Source organism: Monodelphis domestica, chromosome 2, assembly GCF_027887165.1.
Source record: "Monodelphis domestica isolate mMonDom1 chromosome 2, mMonDom1.pri, whole genome shotgun sequence".
NCBI lineage: Eukaryota > Metazoa > Chordata > Mammalia > Didelphimorphia > Didelphidae > Monodelphis > Monodelphis domestica.
The window spans coordinates 393,791,230-393,818,033 of NC_077228.1; the positions used below are offsets into that span (position 1 = coordinate 393,791,230).

The 26,804-nt window shown below is 33.1% G+C and overlaps 1 protein-coding gene across 26 annotated transcripts in view; it reads right to left on the minus strand.

Annotated features, from left to right (window-relative positions):
- TRDN (triadin) overlaps positions 1–26,804 on the minus strand; it is a 547,971-nt gene that overhangs the window by 27,970 nt on the left and 493,197 nt on the right. For 22 of the 26 annotated variants that reach the window (XM_056818706.1, XM_056818721.1, XM_056818719.1 and 19 more), the window contains 3 exons: positions 15,819–15,857; positions 14,685–14,714; positions 12,933–12,980 (listed from right to left, as the gene is read on the minus strand). In XM_056818706.1, the coding sequence (XP_056674684.1) occupies positions 12,933–12,980; positions 14,685–14,714; positions 15,819–15,857 (117 nt within the window). The remainder of the gene's footprint in view (positions 1–12,932; positions 12,981–14,684; positions 14,715–15,818; positions 15,858–26,804) is intronic. The other 4 variants (XM_056818716.1, XM_056818702.1, XM_056818697.1 and 1 more) reach the window with 1 other exon arrangement.

Consider the following 26,804-nt stretch of genomic DNA (forward strand, 5'->3'; position numbering starts at 1 on the left):
AAAACTTCTAACTATTTGAAGTCACCTATTATATCTCCATTAAGTCCTTTTTCCCCCTCAGGCTAAACATTCCAACTTTCTTCATTGATCTTTGAATGAAAAGGTTTCTAGTGTACTTACTATCCTGGCTACCTTTTACTGTATGTGTTTCTGCTGGTGAATATCCATCCTAAAATATTCAGCCTGTCCAGCACAAGAACAATAAGGTTATTGTATTGGTTCAGGACACAATCCTTCTTTTAATACAAATCAAACTAGCTTTTCCAGCAGATATAATCATGCTTCAACACCTCTAATATCTTGTGAGCTCATTGTGTGAGCATTCTATCCAGCCCACACCTATCATATTAGTACACAGTAGTCAATGAATTTCTTTGTACAAAAACATTAAATTTGCAGCAAAGTTGGCAAAAAGTATCTTCAAACTCAGAATGAGAATTAGGTATCAGTCATATAATTCATTGCAGAATCCATCCATTAAAGTTTTTGAAACTGACGCATGAATAACAGGGAAAATTGCAAGGAGGTTTCAGAAATAAATTATGAACTAAAAAAGTCATTGTCATACCTTGTGATGATAATTGTAAATAGTTGGGAGGAAGAAAAACCACCTCACTTGTTTTACAATTATATATACTGCCAAATATCTTAATTATCTTTACCAAACTTTTTGTTGATCCTTTGTTGCCAAAGGATCAAGTTTTAGAATACATAAGATGTTATCCAATAATGACAATTTTCACTAATAGTAATATTGAGGACATGTTGTTAGATAAGTGGTTTAGGTTGGCTGGATACAATAATCTCTGTGGTCCTTTCCCATACTGACTTGTATGATCCTAATTTGTTATGGTGTTTTCAGATTATTCCAGTTATCCAGGACAATAGCAACAAACAGAAAAAATGAACAAATTTTAGGAAAATAAGTCAGGACATTATTTAAAATGAGATTTGTGGTAGGTGACATGATATAAACCCCTTTTATCATTTGTATTTTGTGACAGGATAGGCAAGTGAGCATCAGTTGGGATTGTTGATAAGAAGCAGGCAAATTGAACTGGTGACTAATGTTAATTGGTGAACATAACCACTTTTAAGAGAATCATAAATTCCCTGAAAGCTTCACCTCCAGAGAAATTACTATGGAAATGGAGAGGTACATTTTTTTTTCTGCGTCCATGTCTGATTTAAGTATGTCATCAATCTCTGTGGCAATAACAGTGTAAAAGCCACACAATCATGTTAACAGCAATAGTGTTGGCTTGTATTTATGATTAAATCCCATTTTGTTTTGTTTTGCAGGGATGTTTAATAGCTATTCTGATTCTTATGATTCCATTTAGTTTTTGTAAAGCATTTTGACCTAGTTTAAGAAGGATGAATTCAGACCATGATTGGCACAAATGATAGCATTCAGAATCACTCTATATAGTTAAGCAAAGTAGTCTCTCATTATTGGATCTGTAATTGTCTGTTAATCACCCCATTAAAGTTTCTTGTGGAGTACTCAAACAGTGATTGGCATCTGTTGTTTAGATAGAAAATTGATCAATCTATCTTTAAAGTTAAAGTAAATGCTGCACCTAGCCCAATTTTGGGAACTATTATTTTTTAAAATCAGTAACTCAAGTCCAAGTTACCATGGAGAAAGAAGAAATAATTTGCTTGTAAGAGGGCACTGATTCTTTCTAGGGATTCTAAAATGGTTTAGAGCATGTAGATAAGGGTATTGATTCAACAGTCTGCTGTACTCTAGATTTCCAAAATCCAGGGCACTGGGGATTTAAGACTCTTAGCTCTAAAGTTTTCACCCTGGTGCCTTCTTCCTACACTGTCCTGATTGATGAATGTGTCATCTCAAATTCAGGTAATTACCTCTATCTCATAAGCCTCAGTAATGGTTCACATTTCACCCTGCCTATTTTCTTATGCAATATAGTCCTGATTTTATTTTTCTGGGAGCTATAATCAAATAAATACTATCTTTGCTACTGGAAAGGGTGTATTGATTAATTCCCAAAGGGTACTACTTACCATCCTTATAACTTCCCAAAGCAAAATACCCTTCCCTAATCGCCACTTTCCTATATTCCTCAAAGGCAAGAACAGTGAATAGAGAACAAAGAGGGGAGTCAGAAAGACCTGAATTCAAATCCAGCCATAGACATTTACTAGTTCTTTGAACTTGGGTAAAATATTTAACTTTTGTTTGCCTCAGCTTCTTTATCTGAAAAATTAGGATAACAATGGCACATATCTTCCAGAGTTATTATGAAGATCAAATGTGATACTATTCATAAAGCACTCAATAGTGCTTAGCACATAGCAAATGCTATAGAAATGTTATTTAGTAGTAGTGTTAAGTAGTAATAGCAGTGGTGATGGTGGTGGTAGTGGCAGTAGTAAAGTAGTTGTTTTTGTTGTCATTTTTGTTGCTGTTGTATATGTAATATCCCCACTTGTTAACCTACTACTTGGCATATAGTAGGTGGTTAAGTTTTTTTTTTTTAATTATTCAATTGTCTGAGAAAGAATCAATTCAGCACCCTATTGAACGAAATAGGCTATTCAACACAATCTTCTTTCATGCTTATATTTGGAAAAGCTGCATGACTTTCAGGACACCAGAGTGCCATTTCATGAATGATTGGGCTATTAGTGATAGCTGAATAACCTAAAATAGTATATAATTTATTAAAGTAGGATATTTTTGCCTAATGGGACTTTTAGACAATTCATTCATATAAACATAGCTTATAGGAGGTAAAAAACACAACAATAGTTTGCATCAATCAAAGCAAAATTTTGTCCATTATTCCTATTTTTAGTTCTGGATATTTTTTTTAGAAAAGACTTATTAGAGAATCATGTTGGATTATGAGCCATTAGGTCTTTTTTAGCACATAATACCACTTAGGTCTGAGAAACCAAAGAAAGTGACTACTTATCATTTTATAATTCACATATTCTCACTTTTGACAAATTATTTTAACTTTCAAAGTTCATTTTCAATGAAACCTTAGGTGCATTTCCTCAAAATTTACCTATCTCTATTTCAGTGATGTTTGTCCAAAAGAAAAAGTTGACCTTTTAAAAATTAGGTCCTTGATTTTATGAAGGGAGAAATTAGCTGGCCTAAAATTTTTCCTTTCTTTTTTATTATAGATAAAATTTATAGACTTACTGTTCTTCTATTTCAATCACATCCAACTCTTCATGAACACATTTTGGTATTTTCTTGGCAAAGAGACTGAAAAGGTTTGCTATTTCATTCTCCAACTCATTTTACAGATGAGAAACTGAGGCAAACAGAACTAAGTGACTTGCCCAGGACTTGAACTCATACAGATCAGTCTTTCTGAATCCAAGGCCAATGATCTATCCATTAGACCACCTAGCTCCCCCTCTTAAAAAACGTTTACTTCTCTTAATGGTTTTATGAGGGAAAAAAAAAACCCATTCCAATCAACTATTGTAAAAAGGTACTATCTCCAGGGATAATGAAGAATTCAGAAATCATTTTAGGTAGATGATTTGGATAAAATAGTCACAAAAGTTCTATTTCTAATGACATGGAAATGAGAGTAGTTTTTAGAAGGCTAAGCTAGAAAACTTTCGACACCAACAGTTTCTGCCAAGGTAGGAATATTTGAAGTTCATGTTCAAAGACAGGCTAGTTATCTGCTCTCTACAATGTAGCAAAGTTTAGAGAAAGTCATAGTGATATAGATCTATCTACACACATATACACATGCATATAAACTATATGCCTATATGTATTATGTGTATATAATAAGGCAATGAACAAAACCACTAAATGGTCTTTAATCCCCTGGAGCTGGTTCTTAATGCTTTGACAGTGATGGTCTCAGAGTAGCAGACAAAGAATGTATATTAGAATTATATAATGAGAAAGGGGTAGAAGGGCTATGATTTGCATCATTGGAGGCAGAATTTACTTAATAATATCTTGACTCAATCAAATTATAAGGAACCAAATAATTATTAAATGATGTCAGAGAAAAATGCATTGCAGAGTGATATTTAAGTTAGGCAGTAACTTATGGAATGATTTTGAGAAAGAATTCTTATATATTACACATTAACATATGCTTTCCAATTTGGAGCTAAGCAATATTTCAAAAGTATTATTTAAATAATTATGTTAGATCTTTCTTCAGAGCTTAAAATTCACACCTTCAGATTTAAATCAGTAATCAATCAGTAGGCTTTGATTAAGCACCCATTATAAGCCAGGTACTGGGTCAGGTGCCGGAGATACAAAGGAAAAAAATGACAATAAAACATCTCCTGCCTTTAAGGATTTTATATTCTTTCAAACTGAAGCATCACACACACACACACACACACACACACACACACACACACACACACACACACACGCATGCATGCACCATAAGTCTCTACTGCCAATCATCTCTCATAGCTGCCTGGCATCAAAAGGAATGTGAAATCAAGCTGGTACATTCTTCCATGGGAATAGTGCATGAGAGAGTGTGGGTAGATAGGTTAGTTCCAAGTTCGTTGGCATGAAAACCCCCCAATACTCTCAAAATGCTAAACATAAAAATATATTAAATATTTTTGCACTTTTCAAACCCCAATTCTCAGTGGTTCTTACTTTCTCTGATCATTGCTAGAGAATTTCCCTTAGATTCTGTCTCCAATCTCAGATCTCAGGTCCTCTTGCTCCTTCCATTTTTCTTTAAGTATGTTAGGTCCTATTGTTTTCTTATCCTTTGACTTCTACTCTATATAAAACATATCTTTAGCCCTGGCCCTTGTCACAGTTTTTTCTTTAACAATTTGGTTCTATCTGAAGGCTCTCATCTGCCTCTATCCTCTTTAGAGTCTATGACTATCCTATTGACAATTCTTAAACTTCAGGCACTGATCATACCCTGAATCAGGGTCTTGGACTTATGGTCCAGCAACCTCCCTGATACCTCTCCCTCAATATATACCAGAGTGGAGTATTGTCAAGATGGACAGGACAATTCCTCTTTTCAGCTATTACCAACATCAAAATGATAATAAACCTTGTGATTTTTCCAGTTGACAATGTGCCTTTGGCATGATTGGTCTTTTAATAGTTGAGTTTCAGCTTATTATTTTTTACCCCATTTTGCTTTCAGTCTTTTATTGTTTTTTTGCCTTTGGAAATTTTATGATGGAATGAAAATCTAATGTGCAAAAAGAGATTTAAGTGTGTATTTTTTTAAATGTGTATTTAGTATTCAAGTGTGTTTTCTTCTGCATGTCCATGTTGGGCAGGTGGTTAATAAGTTCTAATACACTGTCTAGCTCCCAGTTATTAATTATCATCTCAATAATCTCTATCTTCTTTCCTTTGGTATCCTTAAACACTATTAACTCCACAAATTATTTTTTTGCCCAGTACAGGAAGAGAAGCAATTTTAGAAATAAAATCAAATAATTAAAAAGTTATTTTCTCAAATAAGGTCACAAAATAGAAGTTAATCATACTATTGGACCATGAAAGTGATAAGGAAACCAAACAAGCTACTAAGTGCCTGAAAAAAATGAAAGCCGCTTCAAAGAACAAAAGACCTAAAGAGATAGCTTGATCTTAATGGGACAGGCAGATTCCTTGATGGAAAGAAAGTAGTACTTTTGTTAGCAGAGTATCTATAAAACATTAGTCTGTGGGAAACTCGAGAAAGGCACAACAAATGACAGGAATATGAAGAGACCAAAAAAGCAGAAATATAAAAATAAGAAGAAAAATGGGAAGAAGGTAGAAGAAGTAGAAGAGATAAGAAACATGGTAGCAAGCAGAAGGGTCAATAGTGGCTATGGAAATGAAAATTGGCACTATGGGCAATGACCATCAGACACTTTAGCAAAAGAGAAGGTTAGCTAAGAAAAGACAAAAAAGGGAATAACTTATTTGGAAGTCAAAAGAAGTGCCTTGACCTCAACATTGTGACCCTTGAAGAGAAAGATCTTGGGCATAGCTGCTGTTTTTGCTTCATTTTCAAGGAAGAAGGGCTTAATGAGGAGGCCAGAATGGCTAGCACAAGCATAAAATAACTACATATGTTTAAGTCTATGTGTGTAGAAGAAATGAGCCACCTACATCTATCTCGGTATCTGTTTTAGCTCTGTGTTGTACAAAAGTCATAGCAATTAAGAATTCTGTGGTTATTCTTTCGTTGTACATAATAACATGGTGATGAGTTAAAACAGAGTAGACAGAGAAGACATACAGAAGATATGGTTACTGTTGCCTGACTGACGACATGATTCTAAGTAGATAAAGAAGCTTTAAGTTGCATTATAACAACATTATATTACTTGATTTAGAAAATTGTGCAAGTGAAAAACAAAATGTCTCTGTTCTCTAGAAGAGCTATTCATCTCGAGGGAGGCTTGGATATTGCTGTGCTATTTGAAAAGAATGAGCACCAACAATGCCCCTGAATAAAAGAAGGGTTAAAGTATGCTCACAATATTCCACTTTAATATGGAAGTCTCTATTACATTTTTAAATAGTTGCTTCCCATGGGTTTCCATTACCCCCAGTATAAACTATAAATTCTTTCCCCTATGATCTACTCCTGATATACTTTTATAACCTTATTTTGCATTACTTTTCTTCACACAATTGATTTGTTTTTTAGCCATAGTGGACTACTTTCTGTTTCCTTTAGGAAACATATGATCTTAGGTTTCAAGCATTCATATAAACCATCTTTAGAAAATTATCTTTTTCTTCTTAGCAATCATGCAGCTTTTACTTTTAAAAATCTTCCAAATGTTTACTTACAAGGATTATGGGATGTAGAGCTGGAATGATAAGGACCATAGAGATTATCTACTATAACACTCATATTACAGATGATAAAAATGATGTCCAGAAAACAACACAACTTGCCTAATGTTTCACAAATAACAAGCAGCAGAACAAAAATGCAAATACTAATCTGATTTCAAAGCTGGTGCTGGAGTACTATGATCTTCTGCTTCTTTTGACCCTCGATTTTCTATCATAGTTACTTTTGTGTGTCCTATTCCTTTAACAAATGGTAAAATTCAGGACAATAGGGATAGCATATAATTCATATTTATATCTTTGCAATTCTAACCTAGTATCTGATGCAGAGAAGATATTTTAACATGCTTAGCAAATGATGGATGTTGATTATGGTATTAATAAAAGAGCTAAGATCTAAAACTGGGATCAAAAGGTCTTCCCTGGGTGACACGCACATAAGCCCAAGCAACAATATACTTCAACAAAGATAGAAGAAATGACTGTGAGGTAGATATTTTATTGAAATGAAAGAGTTTATAGAAATGAAATTTAATCACAAAAATCTATAGATAAATGAATAAGGTAATCCTAATCATATTTTTACAAAAATATTATTTTAAGGAACTTGGATTTACTGATCAATGCATTCTCTTCAAGGACATTGTAGCAACTGTAAAACATATAGTTATTTAGAAGAATTAAATTTTGTTGTTATTGTCCAGTCATTTCAGTTGTCTGAACTTGTCTCTGTCACCCTATTTGGGGATTTCTTGGCAAAGATATTGGAATGGTTTGCCATTTCCTTTTTCCATTTTATAGATGAGGAAACTAAGGCAAATAGTGCTAACTGACTTTCCCAAGGTCACATAGCTAGTCAGTATCTGAGGTTGGATTTGAACTCAGGTCTCCCTTGCCCCACACCTTGCTCTGTCTTCTATGCCACCTTGCTACCCCTAAATTATAATATGTACTAAATCCCTAGGAATGTACCATGTAGGTATAAAAAGCTTATTTTAATAAACTATCAAATGACAGTCTCTTTACAATAAATACAGACCTCAAAATGTATTTTGGAATGAGATCTTTTATAGATGAAATCAAAGCCCATTATGCATTTTTTAAAAGTATTCCTTCTTAAAATCAGTACTAAGTATCAATACTTAGAAGCAGAAGAGTGGTAAGAATTAGACAATTGAGTTAAGTGACTTGCCAGAGTCACAGAGCTGAAGTGTCTAAGGCCAAATTTATATCTAACACCCACCATACATTTTTTATAGATTTTTCCATGCCAAAAATTCATAATTCCCAAGCTACTACAATAAAATAATTTTAAAACGTAGGGATTTTGAAGAAGTAATCAAAATCATATGGTAAAAAATGATATAGAAATGGCATTGGTTAAAAATAGAAAACACAGGATTTTTCTTTTCCAATGTTGATCTATTAAAATTGAAGTAAAGTCTTTTTAAATCAATATACATTGTCATGCTGTCAAGATAGAATTATCTCTCTTTGTTATTTATAATGTAATCAATCAACAACCTTTATTTTAATCAATCAAAAACTGAAAACACCCCTACTTAACACTTGACCAGTCAGTAGGTGGAAGAGTTCACAAGTCAGAAAAGCTCACCTCCAAAGGGGACTTCCCCTTTAGAAGAGACACTTCCCTTGGATCTTTCAGTGGTGAGTGGAGTTATTCCTTCCTTGTTTCTTTGGCGAGGAAACCCTTTCTGCTCATTGGCACTTTGGTGGGACACTCCCTTCAACATGAGTTCTGGTGAGATTTTTGGCAGTCTTAGCCTCATGTATACTGAAGCTTCTCAGTGGATTTTTTCAGCATCTCGTAGCTCTTTGGATTTCAGCGTCCTAATCAGGACTTTGGATTCTGATGAGATTTGCTTTCAGATTTGCATTTGTAGTCTGGAGACATTAGGATTAAACTTGGGGTATTTGTAGCTGTGCAGTACTTTGTTTCTTTTTTACATTTCCTACTTTCATTCTTTCTTCCTCTTTATAAGTAAAGCTGCTACAGTCATTTTGACTTATGGGATAATATTTTAAAGCTTTGACCACAATATTACTTTAGAATTCTCATACTTAGCATAAACCTAAGTTTAAACTCTTACAACGCCAAATCTCCAATCTCATAGTAACAAAAGTATTTCAATATATCAAAATCTAGCTGAATAAATCAATCATGTGGGAACAAGATATCTATTATTTTTGTCATCCTATATCATAATGGAGTTGTATCAAAGATTCTTTTAGTGGACCTACACAGGATATGGTTATATTCAAATACTTTTTTCAGCTATAAAAAATTACTTAACCTAATTATTCAATAGTCCATTGAACATTTGATATAAAAGAATAATATTGTGAATTATCCCAGAACTTTAGGTAACGATTATAAATAATAATGTCTGACAACAAAAATAGTAAAAAAAAGGCTATAATTTCTATTTCTAGTGTACTTTGGCACACTATGTGGTAGGCACATTAGATGCACTGAGTAAATATTTGTGATTGATTAATTATGATCTACATCTATAAAATACAAAGGAATATGAAATGCTCATTCTATTTAACTTGACTGAATTCAAGTCCCATAAGAAATTTTAGAATTCTACTCTATTTGCTTAGAGTTTCTATTATTCTCTTGTTTAACTAAAAACAAAATTGTGACATTAAAATTTCCAGGTATCTCCCTCCCTCTCCCCATTCTCTTCCCACACTAGACAAGCCATCATTTGACAAAAAGTTGTATGTATATATATATATATATGTACATATATATGAAATATATATGAATGTGCATATTTAAATATATATGTACATATGTAAATATAAGTATGTATAAATATGTATATCTAAATATATAAAAGTTGTATGTATATATGTATACATAAAACATTGTCTTGCTTATTTCTATTCATCATTTCTTTCTCTGGAGTGAGCATATATAAGTTATCCTTTAAACAATATTTTTGTTGCTGTATATAATGTTCTCTTGGTTCTGTTCATTTCACTCTTCATAATTTCATGTAGGTATACCTTAGTGACAAGAGATATGTTTTTGTGATATAATTACTGTTCATAATGTCTGATATTATACTCATGATTATACTATATCATTCTATTTTCTACAAGTATCACTTTTATTTTTAGGAGAATTGGCACTAGATGATAGTAGGGAATAATATAGTATTATCCCACTGTATGAAATCTTGGAATAATTATTCAGAGATTATAGGATTAGAGCAGAAAGGGAATTTACATTTTCTTTATGGTAGTTCAATCATCAAAAATATTTATGTATTATAGAGCATGTGTATACTTTTTTTTTTTTACCCTGCCTTAAGAAGATGTGGAATAGTTTGATTTCAAAAAAGACTTCAGATGCTAAAATTATTTCCTATATTTAAGTGTAAGAAAAATCCACCTATTAGCAATTCATTGAAATTTTCAAAGAATGCAAGGTTAAAATGATTCTATAAGTAATCATGTAAAATAAAACATTCTTTACAATAGCTTATTTATTTAAATCATAGGCAGAATGGTGCAGGAAAATCTGGCTTCAAGTGATGTTTCAACATGGGTTGTTGGATTCTGGTCAAGTCACTTAACATTATTATCCCCCTCTCCATTATTACTATGATGAATCTAGGAAAGAGTGCCCCTAAAAAGTTCTCTAGAAAGATGAAATCATAGGTCAAGATCCACCCCACTAATCCAAAAAGAGGAAGAAGTTCATCAAGACAAACTATGCATCACTCAGTTGAGTATTACAAATAGAACTTACTCATTATCCTTACCCTAACCCTAAATTCTGAAGCTTTTATGATGCATTGTAATCATTAACCAGTCTTTTACTATTAAACTTAAATGGTCAATTACAAGGATTACTTTTTTCAGGAAAAATAAAAACCAGACAAAATCCAAATGAAACATTTCAAAAGAGAAATAAAATTAAAAGAAAATATTCATGTTATTCTGTAACCTGCACATCAGCATTTTTTCTCTTAAAAGAATTAATGAATTGAGGGATTTATAATTTGAAAGTGTTAGTGAAACTGTGCCTTTGAATAAACTTTCACTGATAACTAAATTAGTTCTTCAATGCAGAAAAAACGAGATATTAAAGCATTATTAATCTTCTGGGTTTTAAGAATATCTTTATACTTTTAAAAAATAGTCTTCTTTTGAAAAAAATACTTGTGAAATTGAGTTTTCTCTGCTAAATTTTCTACCTTTATAGAAATAAGTGTATGTAAAAATAAAATTTTAAAGTAAGTTCTAACAATCCATATTCCACAAATATGCATATAAATGTTGTTTATTCCTTTATAAAGAAAGTAATTAAAGATATCACATTTTACCACTTATATCTTTGAAATAATCATCAAAAAGGAAACATATACAATCAATCAAATTATTGGTAATGTCTCTTTTAATAAGTGCAGTGCAAAATAGTGGATTGTTTTTGAGTATTTCAAAGTTCAACCATTTATTTCTGTTCAGATAGGGGAAATATATCAATTGGAATAAGGATCACTAGTAGTATGCTAGAAAAATGCTATCTTTTGGCAAAATAGGAAAGCATAAATAATTTCTTTATTCCTGCAGCAATCATGTAATTTAAGGGGATGGAATTTTAAAGTGGTTGTTTTTAATCAGTCTCTCAATAGAATCTTCAGTTATGAATAATGATTTTATTCTCAGCTGTTTTATTTTAGAAAAATCTCAGAATTAAAACTTTACCACAGAATAATTCTTTTAAAATTGTTGTTGTTCAATCATTTTAGTCATGCCCAATTTTTTGAAGATCCCATTTAGGGATTTCTTCACAAAGATACTGGAGTGCTTTGCCATTTTCTTCTTCATTTCTTTTAACCAATGAGTTACTGAGGCAAACAGGGTTAAGTGACTTGCCCAGGGTAAAACAATTAGTTAAGTGTCTGAGGCCTGTTTTGAATTCAGTAAGACAAGTTTTCATCACATTAGGACCTGCATTCTATCCATTGTACCATCTTGGTGCTCTTTAAAATTTTACTACAAACTAATAGAAAATCATTTTTCTCTAAAATACCAATGGGATAAGTATCATTCTCCAGGGGTTCTATGACAATATTACTTGTACACACCCCTTCACAAACATTGTAGTAATATTTTGTTGTTATTGTTTGCACTATTCCAAATAACTTAATATAGGCTGTAGATAATCTAATCTTCACACTTCACTAGAAATTTCCTATTGGAGACCCTTCTCCTTTTTAAAAAAATTAAGTTTATGTATTTAATTAATTAATTCAGAATATTTTCCATGGTTACATGACTTGTGTTCTTTCCATCCTCTTTTTCTACCCCCCCCCCTCCTGTAGTCAATGAGAAATTCCACTGGCTTTTACATGTGTCATTGATACTCTATCCTTTTTGACAAATAAATCCTTTCATTATTTGGAGGGATACTGGGAATTTAAATTTCCACTTTCCTTTATTTTTAGTATTCCATTTGCTTTTATCTTCCCTAAGGTCATTTCATCTCACTCATTGATTTTTTTTGTAAACGTCTTGTCTTTTCATTAATATCTTTCTGATAATGAGGCTCATATAATTCATCACTTTGCTCTTAGGATATTCAACAGGAGATAAGAATAGCATGATATATATATGTAGGTAACCCTCTGATCCCTTCTCACACATATGTTCTCTAGAGACCTTGTGAAGATTTACTAGTTAGACTAGAGCCATGAGATTAATCTTTTTTCTTCACATCATTCTCTGTTCTCATCTCAAAACTGTTATGGTTATTACCATGTTATTCTTTTGGACATTACTTACTATTTTGGAATGCTCCATGGCATTTTCAGGTGTCTTAATTATTATGATTATTGTTGCAATTTAATCTGTTTACTTTGTCAGATGATTTTGTAGTTCTATGAGTCTACCTTCTATCTGGAAAATCTCTTTGCAGAAACCTATTTTGTTGCTTTAAAAAACATCTAGTATATTCTTCTGTCATCTCAACATCTGGAATATTTTCATGTATAAATATATATAGAGTCCACACAACTGTGCATTTCAGAAGCAAAGTAATGGTTAAACATTTTACAAACTAAAGATTGATTACCTTTTGTCCCATTGAAAGGCCGAACATTTTCTTTCCCTCTTCTGTCTGCTTATGAAAAAAATACGCTAATCAAAAGTGTGAATTTATAAAGTAACTTTGCTTTTCATTTCAATTTTGGCTAACTCCTACTATAGACATTTCAAACAAAGACATATTGTAAAAGGAAAAAAATTTTGGATGATATTTTGCTTTTCAAGCTAAGGGAGAAAAATGACTGAAAAGAATGTTTATAATAGCATCAACTTAAACAATAGCTGGCCCATTGCTAATGTAAACCATAGTTGCAAAGAACCTTAATTAACTGAAATGCTTGGTAACTGGAGGTTCTTTAAGTTAATTTAATTTTCAAATTAGACCTAAAAAACCTTCTTTATTTCTTTTATTTTCTGAAAACTTCTGTAAAATATCTGTCCACTTCCCTAAATTAATGAATAGAGTACAATCAAGATGCCCCAATCTTTCTTTGATGACTGACAACCTTGTAATCCTTAGGTCTGACATTCTGGAAATCCGTGATAAATACATAATACTTTGCCGATAGACCACATTAACTAAAGATTAAGTTGAAGACAGACTCTTCTAACCAAAAGTGTTCTTTTCTTTAACCTGTGCTTCATCTTGAGATTAAAGAGTCTAATTTATAATAAAAAATCGACAGCAGAAATGGGTTTAACAAAACAAGTATTTAAGTATGTTTTAGGGTTTGATTGACATATTGACCTTGATTTACTATATCTCCTATTCTGGTAGGACAGTCATTGACATCTGTATCAATGAACCCTGAACACTGAAAAATCTTGAAGTATCTTCTGAATTAGCATAAAAAGATTCAACAAACAATTTTATATTGAGCATTGGTGAAATGATTGATGCAAATGATCGACATTTCTATATTGCTGTAAGAAGTTTGCTATGTATCATGCATTCTCTCATTTGAGTCTTATAAAAATCTAATAGATGTTGTACACATTATTATCAATGCTTTGCATATGAAAAAAACTGAGTTTCAGAGAGGGCAAAGTATGTCTTTAAGGCAAAAAAATCTAAATCACTCAGTAGCTTGTCTCATAATTCAAGTTTCCAGGAGGCCAGAGAAAATATTGATACCTATTAACAATACAATAGAGATTATATAGTTTATTTCATTTTGTAAATAAGGAATCGGACTATCCAAGACGTGACTTTTGCAGACTCAGCCAGGTTTGGTTGACATTCCACTCATTATACTACAAGATCTAGTTTTATTCTTGGCTCTGCAGGTGATTGCTGTATTTTCAATTCAAAATCTCAATTTTCCTTTGCCTCAGTTTCCTTACAAGCAAAATGAAATGAAACTACTTCATCCCAACATCTTCACTGGAATGTTGTGAAGGCTCCAGTTAGCGTTTTCATAGCTGATTAACAGATACATATCTATTAGAGGTGACTATTTTACAGACATTTGGAAGAAAAAGGCTACCAATCCTCAACAGAGCCATTGAGGGTCCTTTCGAATCTCTGATTTTGCAATTCTTGTCCTATGGATCTAGTTATATTACTTCTATAACTGTTTAAATTTTGGATTAATTGGGCACTTTGGTGTAATCAAGTTTCATGTATTGTATATCATGCTTAAGATTTCTTAATTGGATAAACACATTAAATACATAATTAAATTCAGTGTTATTTTTGCAAAAGGAAACACACTGTGACTCAAAATGTAGTCACTTTCTGCTGAGCTCCCAACAAGCCCTCTGATCTCTCTATTATTACCTTTCTGCTCTTTTGGCTGCTTCTTTGGAGCTGTATTGAAACAAAATAACATGGTTTAACATAGAAGTAAGATTTATTTAGTCTCTAATTGATGGTACTAAAGTTTCTGAAGTTAAAGAAAACATTTCAACTTACTCCTTCAAGGGAATAATCATAGTTTACACTTATATAGTACATTTCAATTATAGAATGCTTTCACAAATATAAACTAATTTGATAAATACAGTTTATCCTAAGAAACTTAGTGAGCTTTTAAGTTTTAATAACTTAAAATTTTACTAACACTTTTGGGACACTCAATAACAACTCTGTAACATAGAAAATGCAGATATTTTAACCTAATTTTATAGATTACAAAAGTAAAGACAAGGTTCATGCATTTGTCCAAATTCCCATATCCTGAAAACAGAAGAGAAGACAGTAGCCAAGGTCTTCTGAGTACAAGGCGAGTGGTTTTTCTGACACATGTGGCCTCTGATTAAAGAGAATCTGTCTTTAAGGAAAATTTGGGGATAGTAAGAGCAGACTGATTTTTCAAGTAAACTTTTGACTTCTATGGCTATTATCCATATGTGATTTCTACCATTTCTAGAAAGAATATAATCTTGGACTTAGACTCAAAGAGTTCTTGAGTTCAGGTCTCAATTAAATTGAATACTAATTAAATTCAGTGTTATTTACATTGACACTTAAACTAGATGTATGAATTTTTTTGACTTTCATTCTCCATATTTATAAAATGCCTGTGAAATATCTATATTAACTGCCTCACAGAATTGCTAAGGGTCTCAAATGAGATAATTAAAAGATATAAAGTACTATACATATATCAAGTCACAACTGTTATCTCCCAAAATCACTGCCCATATTATTTTAAACAAATATCTTAAAATATCATAATTTATGGTTATCAGCCCATGAGTATCATTGTATTTTCACTGTCAGATATATTGTTATACTCACATATTCTTACTAATATTTTATTTCCCCTGTTGCTTATAAATATAATTTATAACATTAAAAAAATTGAGTTCCAAACACTTTCTCTCTGTCACTCTGTCCCTCCCCTCCCCACTCCCTGAGATGGTACATATATATATATATATATATATATTTAAAATGTGCAATCTTTACCTTTACATTCCTTTTCATGTTTTTCTGTTTTTTTCTTATCTAGAAAATAAACAAAGACATAGAATTCAAATTATGTTTTGTTTTTTTACTTGAAGATCATCCATAGAGAGGAATTTTCTCAAAGGTTCTACTATGAGGGAGATGTCATGTTAGCTGGAAGAGAATTTAGTTGGACTCTTATTTAATGGTTGAAGAGATATTGATCCTGCATAAGATAGCAAAAAAGCAGAGGTCAGATTTGAACCAAGGATTTCTGACCCAGTACCCTGTGCTATTTGAACATATGAGGTCATATTCATATTCTACTTCTGTATTCTACTTATGGGTCCCTTAGGCTGAAGAGTCCTTTTTTCTCTATTGCTGGTTATGTAGGTGAAATGAAGCAGTTAATGTAGCAAAACATTTCAGCTAAATACAACATTTCAACAGTAGCAAAAAAATAGGGATATTAAACAGTAAGATCATAATAGTCATTAGTATTCATGAATGAAATAAAAAACAAGTGGAAAAGTTGGAAATCCAGTTATTACTAAAACAATAACCTAGTGTGTATTTTGAAAATACAGTCATAATTCAGGCCAAAGATTATAAGAGTATGGCTCAACTAGGTGTGATTAAAATCTAGGATTAGTTTAATCAGCTGGAAGTTGTCTACATAGCCACAACTAAATGTTGAAACTTTGAGATATCAGTTCAGATATATACACAGTGCATATTTGCTTCCCAAACTGTTTCTGCCATATTTATTCACCTTTAGTTTATTTTTTCTACCATCTAAAAATTCCCAATTTTCTATTATTAAAACATGAAGATTTTCTGATCTTACCAACTTAAGAATAATACAATGAGGAGAGTGAATGACCTGGAATCATGAAGATCTGGTTTTTAATAATGCCTCAGACACTTGTAAATGATGTACTGAATTATTACATGTGAATGAAGTATTATTTTAATTTAATGATGCATATTTGTATGAAATAGTTTTTGGATAATGTGTTTTAAAAACTAATTTTTATAGGGACATTAATTCATTGCTGGTGGAGCTGTGAACTGATCCAACCATTCTGGAGGGCAATTTGGAACTATGCCCAAAGGGTGCTAAAAGAATATCTACCCTTTGACCCAGCCATAGCACTGCTGGGTCTGTACCCCAAGGAGATAATGGACATAAAGACTTGTACAAAAATATTCATAGCCGCGCTCTTTGTGGTGGCCCAAAACTGGAAAATGAGGGGATGCCCATCAATTGGGGAATGGCTGAACAAACTGTGGTATATGTTGGTGATGGAGTACTATTGTGCTAAAAGGAATAATAAAGTGGAGAAGTTCCATGGAGACTGGAACAACCTCCAGGAAGTGATGCAGAGTGAGAGGAGCAGAACCAGGAGAACATTGTACACAGAGACAAACACACTGTGGTATCATCGAACGTAATGGACTTCTCCATTGGTGGTGGTGTAATGTCCCTGAACAACTTGCAGGGACCCAGGAGAAAAAAACACCATTCATAAGCAAAGGATAAACTATGGGAGTGGAAACACCGAGAAAAAGCAACTGCCTGAATACAGAGGTTGAGGGGACATGACAGAGGATAGACTCTAAATGAACACTCTAATGCAAATACTATCAACAAAGCAATGGGTTCAAATCAAGATAACATCTAATGCCCAGTGGACTTACGCGTCGGCTATGGGGGGTGGGGGGGGGAGGAAAAGAAAATGATCTATGTCTTTAACAAATAATGCTTGGAAATGATCAAATAAAATATATTTAAAAAAAAACTAATTTTTAAAATTGTAATTATAATGCATTATGAAACTCTGATGTACCCAATGATGAGACATACAACTTTCTCACAATGAAGTTTTCAAAAATCAAGGATTCTAGATCAAAATATTTGAGTATCATGGAAAGAATTTTTAGAAAGGCTAACAGCATTTTTCACAAGTGATTTAAAAATAGTATTTTCCTTCAAGATTTTGCAATTAAGAAGTGCACAATTAGTATTATTTCTTTGAATTCTAGACCTGGGGGGTAGAGCCAAGATGGTGGGGTAGAAGCAGGGAAAGCTGCTACCACTATGTGAATCCTCTCCAAACAACTTTAAAATAACACCTCAAAAAGAGTACTAGAAGGGAAGCATTAATAAGGGGACACAGTGACAGCTTTCAAACAGAAAACAACTTGAAAGCCAGGCAGAGAGGATCTAGTTCACTGAGGTAAGAGAGGAGCACATCTCACAGGAGGCCACACCAAGGAGTACCAGCAAGCCCATCCCCACCCCAACCCCACATCTACTTTTCCAGGTTCTGAACCTGGCCCAAGCCAATGTTGAGACTCTGAGACCCTGCATAAACTAGACATCCCTTACAGTTCCAAACCACAGCCTAAGCCTGCAGAGAGAACCCAAGCCCTAAGGCAATTCATGTGATATACCTGGTCTCTGTAAGCCCAGAAGAGGTCCAGAGCAGAGCCCAAAGCAAAGTTACAAGCCCCAGGGCAAGGCATTCCACAGTGTGTCTGACCCAATCAAACTGGGAGTCAGAGGAGAAGCCCTTTCCCAAGCCTGAAAGTAGACCCTGAGCCCCATCATAGGGTAGCTCACAGTACTAGTCCCTGGAGATGATTGAATTAGCTGTGGAAGAGGGTATTCAGAGTCTTCAGCCCACAGGCGATCATACCTCCTTGCAAGAAATGAAACTTGCAGAAATGCAGAAATAGAACTAAAGGTAGCAGCAAGGAAAAGCTAAAGTTTAAGAGAGTGCCCACTCTACCCTGAGAACAGAACTCAACTTTAAAATTAAAGTAAAAGTCAAGGAAAAGGGTGGAGAAATGAACATATATTTTTAAAAAACCATTTAACCATAGAAACTTTTTATCAAGACAAAGAAGAGCAAGGCATAAAAATAAAAGGGGGGCAATGAAAACAAAGAAAACACACAAAACTTTGAAGAAAAATACAAACTGATCTCAGGCTCTGGAAGAGTTCAAATAGAATTTCAAAAACTCAATTAAGAAAGGCAGAGGAAAAATGGGAAAGAAAAATGAAAGCAATTAAAGAAGTAAATAATAGCTTTAAAAGAATTGGCCAAAAGGAAAAGAAAATTCAAAAGCTCACAGAAGAAAATCATTCTTTAAAAATTAGAATTGAACAATTAGAAGCTCAGACATCAAGAAGCAATAAAACAAAATCAAAAGAATGATTTGGAAAATAGATCTAGGAGAGACAACTTAAGAATTACTAAACTAGGGGGCAGCTGGGTAGCTCAGTGGATTGAGAGCTAGCCCTACAGACGGGAGGTCCTAGGTTCAAATCTGGCCTCAGACACTTCCCAGCTGTGTGACCCTGGGTAAGTCACTTGACCCCCATTGCCTAGCCCTTACCACTCTTCTGCCTTGGAGCCAATACACAGTATTGACTCCAAAACAGAAGGTAAGGGTTTAAAAAAAAAGAATTACTAAACTACATGAAAGTAATGATTAAAATTTTAAAAGTTGAGACTTCCTAATACAAGAAATTATCAAAGAAATTGGCCTTGATATTCTTGAACAAAAGGACAAAATAGAAATTAAAAGAATCCACAGAACACCTCTTGAAATAAATCCCCAAATGACAATGCTCAGGAACATTATAGCTAAATTCAAAATCCTCCATGGGATCCAAGGAAAAAGACCTGCAAGCAGTCAGAAAGAAAAAATTCAAATGCCATGGAGCTATAGCCACAATTACACAGGACTTTGCAGCATCAACATTAAAGAATTGAAAGGCTTGGAATAGGATACTGTGGAATGCCACAGATCTAGGTTTACAACCTATAAACATCTATCCAACAAAAGTGAATACATTCTTTCAGGGGAAAACCAAACATTTAATAAATAGAAAATTTCAAAGCATTCCTGATGAAAAGAGCAGACCTAAACAGAAAATTTGATGTCAAAACACAAGACTCAAGGGAAGGCTAAAAAGAAAATAAGAAAATTTAAAAGGTTTAATAAGGCCAAACTCTTTGTATTCCTAAGTGGAAAGTTGATATTTGTGATTCTTAAAAATTTTATCAGTAATTAGAGCAATTAGAAGGAGTATTAGATAGTGGGTATTGAAGTACGTTGATTAGGATGACATGCTATACCAAAAAAAATCAAGGGGTGAAAAAAGAGAATTGCACTGAGAGAAAAGGGAAGGGAGAATTGGAATGGGGGTAAATTATTTCACCTAAAAATGCATGAACAAATGTTACAGTGGAGGGGAGGATGAGGGTGGTGGCAGGCATTGTTTAAACCTTTCTTTCATTGTAATTGACTCAGAAAGGGTATAATAATCATACTTATTTGGATATATAATTCTACCTTACCCTATTGAGAAGTGAGAGGAGAATAAGAGGGTAATAGAAAGGAGGGGGAAATAGGGAGTGGTGATTAAAGGAAAACACTTGTGAGGAAGGACAGAGTGAAAGAAGAAACAGCAGGGTCAAAAGGGGAAAATAAGATGAAGAAGAATGCATAGCTACTAATAACTGTGAATATGAATGGGATGAACTTGCCCATAAAACAGAAGCAGATAGCAGAGTGGATTAAAACACAAAATTCTAAGATGTATTGTTTACAAGAAACAGGAGTAGCAATCATCATCTCAGAGGAAGCTAAAGTAAAAATAGATCTAATTAAAAGAGATAAGGAATGAATTCTAGATGTCTATTTACTTAAATCTACAGTAAGTTACTTTTCACAAATCACTTCAAGTGGTTTTTGCAATTGCCATATAGGAATTATTTTCATCATTTATAAAATGTGGAAATTGAGGCTGAGCAAGATCAAATAACTGACCCAAAGTCATAAAGGTAGATAAATTGGAATCCAGATCTTCCCGATTCCCATTACTATATCCATAGTACAAAGCTCCCTCTGTAGATAGCTTCTCAATGGAAATGTACCTGCCCTCTAGTCCCAATTGAAACCAGGTTGCATTTTAGGAAGAGCAGCTGAACAATTTCATTGAACAGTTACAATGTTATCTCTCTTTAAAACATCAAAGAAGATATAATGTCAGTTAAAAAATAATGAAGACATTTCTATCTCAGTACTTTATGAATAGGGGGAAGCATAGAGACTTACTTAAATGGCAAAAAAAAAATTGTTATATACTCAAGGGTAAGTATTATATTCTCTATTCCTTTTTCAATTGCTTGTGTTTCCTTCCTATCCCCAAAGTGAAGTGTAGTGTTCCATGGTTACCTCCAACCACTAAAGGAATCCTTCCCTCTCTTTCTCCTTCCTTCCTTCCTTCCTTCCTTCCTTCCTTCCTTCCTTCCTTCCTTCCTTCCTTCCTTCCTTCCTTCCTTCCTTCCTTCCTTCCCTTTATTTTTCCTTCTTTGTTTATTTCTTCCTTTCATCTTTATTTGTTTCTTTCCTTCCTTCTTTTTTCTCTCCCTCTCTCATTTCCTTTATTTCATTTTGTTTTTGCAAATATAAAGATAAAGGAAGGCAACATAAAATATATATTTGAATTTTATAGAGGAAATAAATTTTATAAGGGTAAATATTTTAATGAAACCAGTCTAAACTAAGCAAGTAGTATAAAAGTAAATCTTTAAAATGTAAATCTAATGTTTTTCTATTTTTCACTCTGGACCTCATGAATCTCTTTACTTTTCTCCTTTCTTAGATAATAATATTTTCCCTTAAAGTCAAAGGTAATTTTCTTTATATAACTAGCTTTGTGGTAATGAAATCCATTTTTTCCTTCACTCCAGTCTAAATGATACAACATTTCTTCAGTATAAATGAACACTTAAAGATACAAATATCACTAAGTAGAAACTGCACTTTGTCTCTTTTTAAATCTGGTTATTATTCTGATTTAATGATTTATCACAGCTATATTGTTTTTTAATTAAATATAATAAATAAGAAGCATTTTCCAATTTGTGCCAATTAAGAAAATAAAGGTTTTGTTAAGTATTATGAAAATTTGTGAAAGGATAATGAGGAACAACTGTTAAATTAGACTCTGTTATTTATGGCTCCCCTCCCTCCTCTAAGCTCCCCATCCTTTCCATCATTGCTCACATTAGAAAGTGTCCTATCAAAAGCTTCATACAGCATGAAGTGCTTGTGTTACTTGTATCACACAGTATGCTAAGAAAATTCCAATTGTGAATTATCTAATAACTTTGGAATCATGTTAGCAAAACACTTACATGGTGATTTTATTTCACTGCATAATATATGCACTTAAGGGACATCAATGCTATTTAAACGTTTTTTTTGTTATTCTTTTAGTTTTTTTACAAAATAGATGATCTCTAAGTTTTCTGTTTTCTTTAACATTCTTTGAGTCCAAATTTGAGAGAATCCCAGTGCCCTGTAATGAAATATATAGGTGCCCCTTCAAATAAAAACATGAATATGATGTGTTATATTTGCATAGGGAATTACAGTTTTCAGAGTATGTGTATATGATGTTTCTCTTAATAAAAATATAAATTCCTTGTGGGCAGAACTTAGTTGATTTGTCTTTTTGTAAACAGCACTCACCACATTGCCTGGAATATAACAGGTACTTAAAACATGCTTATTCAGTGAATGAATGTCCCTGTCACTGAAACATCATCCTTTCTCCTTTTTAATGTACATTTAAACTTCTTTTAAAAACCACCTTCTACATAAAGACCTTCTTTGATTCTTCTTGTCTTTTAAGTTCCACTCCTAGTCATTACATAACTTTTTTTACACTCTTACCTTCCATCTTAGAATCAATTACATGTTTTGACTACAAGGCAAAAGAGTGGTAAAGGCTAGGCTATGGGGTAAGTGGCTAGCCCAGGGTCACAGAGCTAGGAAATGCCTTAAGGCACATTTGAAATCATAGTCTCATTTCTCTGGTCCTGGTTCTCAATCACTCAGCCACCCAGCTGCTCCAATATAATCCTTTCTTTTAAAGCCATATAGTACACTCTGGTATTTTTATCATGTAATATTTTATAGCTATATCTTTTATATATATATAATTTATGCTTATATAATAGTACATATGTTGTATGAACTCAGGGAGAAACATATATAGTAAATATGAATACAAATACATATAAATATGTCTATATATTATATGTATACATAAATGTATAATTTATAATAAATATATGAAACATATAAATATAAAACAAATATATAATGTATGTATATGTATGTATACATATATATCCTTATAAGAGCTTAGTCCATGGGATTTGGGATGATTCTTCTGCATAATATTCCATTATTATTTATTTTTCTATTCAACCTGAACTAATTAAGTTGGCTAGTTGACTTAGAAGTTCATCTTCATCTACAAGATAGTGTGTAATATAATGAGGACTCAAGATATATTTGCAAAATTATGACACTCTCCACTCTGATTAACCCCAAACTGAATTAGTAGATAGCAGGGTTTTTTAGAATTCAAGAATACTCATGCTCTTAATACCTATAATTATCTTTGTTTTTGTCTTAGTGAAGTGTTGTAGAGCAGTGGAGACAGTGTTTGTTTTAGAGACAGGATAAATGAGTTCAAAACCCGCCTCAGACATTTACAAGCCATGTGACACTGACCAAGTAACTTATTTGTCCAGAAGGTTAGTTTCTTCATGTATAAACACAACTTTTTAAGATGAAATGATGTAATATATATAAGTACTTTGCAAACCTGAATGTGATGGGTATTTTTGAGTTTTATTACTACTACATTGGGGGTTCTATATAATGTGGCTTATGACTTTTCTAATCTTTACTTCTCTTCCAGGCTATAATACCTAACATATGTTTAAGAAATATCAGTTGAATGAATCAATGTTCTAAATGTACAAATTTAAAAATCATCTTTACTTCTTTTAATATATATGCATATATATAGTGTTATATTAAAAATAATCTCAATTAAACCTAATGTAAACATTTTCCAAAACATAATATTTGTGAGAATCTTCTCTATAGAATTTTTCATGGACTTTCAGCACATTTAATTTATTCTCAGGGTAATAACCATAGATTATTGATTAAAATTATTCATTTTTCTATTACATTAACATCAGTTGGAGTATCTACATAATATTGTTGTTATTCAGTTGTGTCCTACTTTTTATGATCCCATTTAGGGCTTGCTTGGTAGAGATATTGGAGTAGTTTGCATTTCCTTCAGTTTATTTTACTCATAAGAAAACTGAATCAAACAGGGTTAAAGTGTCTGAGGCCAGATTTGAAATCACGAAGATGATTTTCTGATTCCCTATCTGGAAGAGGCATGAAGAGAGAAAGGTTTTGAAGGACAAGCCAACATGCAAGAGACTAAGCTGGGGACCTGTCTTTTCAATCAAAATGAAGATTCTAAAAGGGAATGTTCCCAGGAGGAGAGGCAGTTGAGCTGACAAGGGGGAGGGGACTGGGAGGGTCACTCTCTCTCTGGCAGTTGAGGCTGGGGGGCTTTCTGATCAAGGGGAGACCCCTGCGCTCTCTGAGATTTTGACTAACCAAGAGTTGGGGTTTTTCTGGTCACAGAGAGAGGAGAAGAAGGAGAAACTTGGCTTTTGAATTGGTTGTATCTTTCTGAGAGTTTAAGCTGGCCAGGAGAAATTGAGAGACCTTGATGGTGTTGTAAAAACAAAGAAGATCTTAGCTGTTGTCCTCCATTTATCTAACTGTTCCTCTTCTTACCTTTGTTCCTGGACTATTTCCATAATCCTCTCAAATTCCCTTTATAGCTTAGGGAAACCCTCATCCCACTTTCCTCAGTTTCCCATGCTTTTATCCCAATAAACCCCTACTTGAAAAAGAAAAGAAAATAAGATCTTTATAGTTCACTTAGGGGGGAGGGAAGTAGCCAAAGGCTTTAAGAAGAATTGGGAGGTGAAGTGGGACAGGGAGCAGAGGGTTGGAGAAGGGAGGGAGTGAAAGGGAGGGGGAGGTTAAAAAGAAATACTGATCCACACCTATCTTATAATAGTTAACATTTATGTAGTGTTTTAAGACTTGAAAAATGCTTTCCTATTTCACTTGATCTTCACCACTACCTAGTGAGGTAAATCTTTATTTAATACATAAGGAAACTGAGGCTGTGTGTTTAATGATTTCCCTAGGTCAAACAGCAGGTAAGTGTCTATGGCAAGATTCACATTTAGGTCTTCTTGACTCCTGTCTAAAGTCTCTACCCATTTGATCCCAATCCTCCCTCTGCAAATGATATGACATGATATAAAAAAATTGGTGTCCCACTTTCCCTTAAGGCAGGTTCCAACTGAGGACACAGAATTATAATTACATTGGGTTGATCTAGAAAACAGATGAAAAAAAGTGAAATTTAAAAATCATGAATGATATATTTTTCTAGAAATAAATGAAAGGCCTGACCGTTATATTTTCTATTTCTGAAATTTCTAGGCAAAAGAAGAAATGAGGCTAAATGTGTATGGGGATGTATATTTTGACTTTTTTCTATGCTATTTTCCCTTGAAGAGTTTTACTGAGGTTGGTAGTAAGTTAGGATAAAATAACTGGAGAATCTTAATGAGAACCCCTACTCCCAAGGCCTTTGAAAGTCTACTCTTTGGAGTCAAACTGTCATTTATATTTCACTGTGCAAAAGCACACCAACTAACTTTTTTATTTTTGTATTTTCTAATTCCTAATGTTGCAGAAAAAAGCAGCCTGTGGTCTTTTCAGAACTTTTCCAAAGGATGCTTTAATATTTGAAGCTTTTCCTGTTCAGGAGTCTGAATAAAGGCAGTTTGCTTTTATCATTAGACAGGGAGAAGTTTGGTATAATCTAGTTAGGAGAAATTCAGAATTTGTAGCTTTTAAATCTGTCAAGGAATTTAATCAAATTGAAAGTCAACATGAGGTTTTGACTAAATGACTAAAATGAAATTTTCAGAGGATAACATTTCAGAGTTTATGTTTTAATTCTCCATTATCAGGTAACTTAATACCTAAAAGAGTTGATATCTTAATCATAGTGATTTTGAGACAATACAAGACCCTGAAATGACTTTTTAATTCTTTTTTTTTATTAAAAAATGTTACCTTTTGTCTTAGAATTAATACTGTATATTGGTTCCAATACAGAAGAGTAGTAAGGGCAAGGCAATGAGGGTTAAGTGACTTGCCCAGGGTCACACAACTAGGAAATGTGTGAGGATAGATTTGAACCTAGGATATCCTGTTACCCCACTGAGTCACATAGCTGCTCCTGAAATGACTTTTTTATTAATAATTTTTAAGCATATAGTTTTAAATGTAGTAGGCACATTACAACATTACTGCAGCAATATTGACAGTTAGTTACCTTTGTCCCTCTCCTCTACATTTGTTTATAGATGTTACTTGGTATTTTTCTATGTATAATTTGCATGATCTGGCCCTAATAGTGGAAGATGACAGCAAGAAAAATGGGAAAAAAGTGAATGGAAATGGAATGTACATGCATGTATAGGTTTTTGTGTATGTTTATCTCAAGCCTCAAAAAATTAGCAGCTCTTCACAATCATCTGAAGACAACTTTTGTCAGCTGGGGATATACTAGGACAGGACTTTTGGGGATAGGGGGGTGCAAAATGAGTTAACTAACCCAGAGAGTCTAGTTTGGCTGTTTCATTCCGATTACATAGCATATATGCCTAAAGAAAGGGGAAAGCGCAGCAATGGAAAGCAGATGGAATTACTAGAGGTGCAGAGGAAAAAAATAGTCCCTCAAAGGGGTCATGTTCCAATGGGGAAGAGATCCACAAAAATAATTAAATTCAAATAGAAAAGGATGGGATTTCCTTAACAACCCTCAGTTCTTTTCCTGAATGGAGATAACATCAATCCTATGATAGGACTAAGAGTGAGGAGTAACTAGACAGTTTTAATTTATAAGAGAACATGTTGCTTCCAGAGTGAGTTTTATAATACAAATTTTTATACTCAAGTATGAACACTTTTTGTAACTGTGTTTATAGTATAAATAATAATCACAGC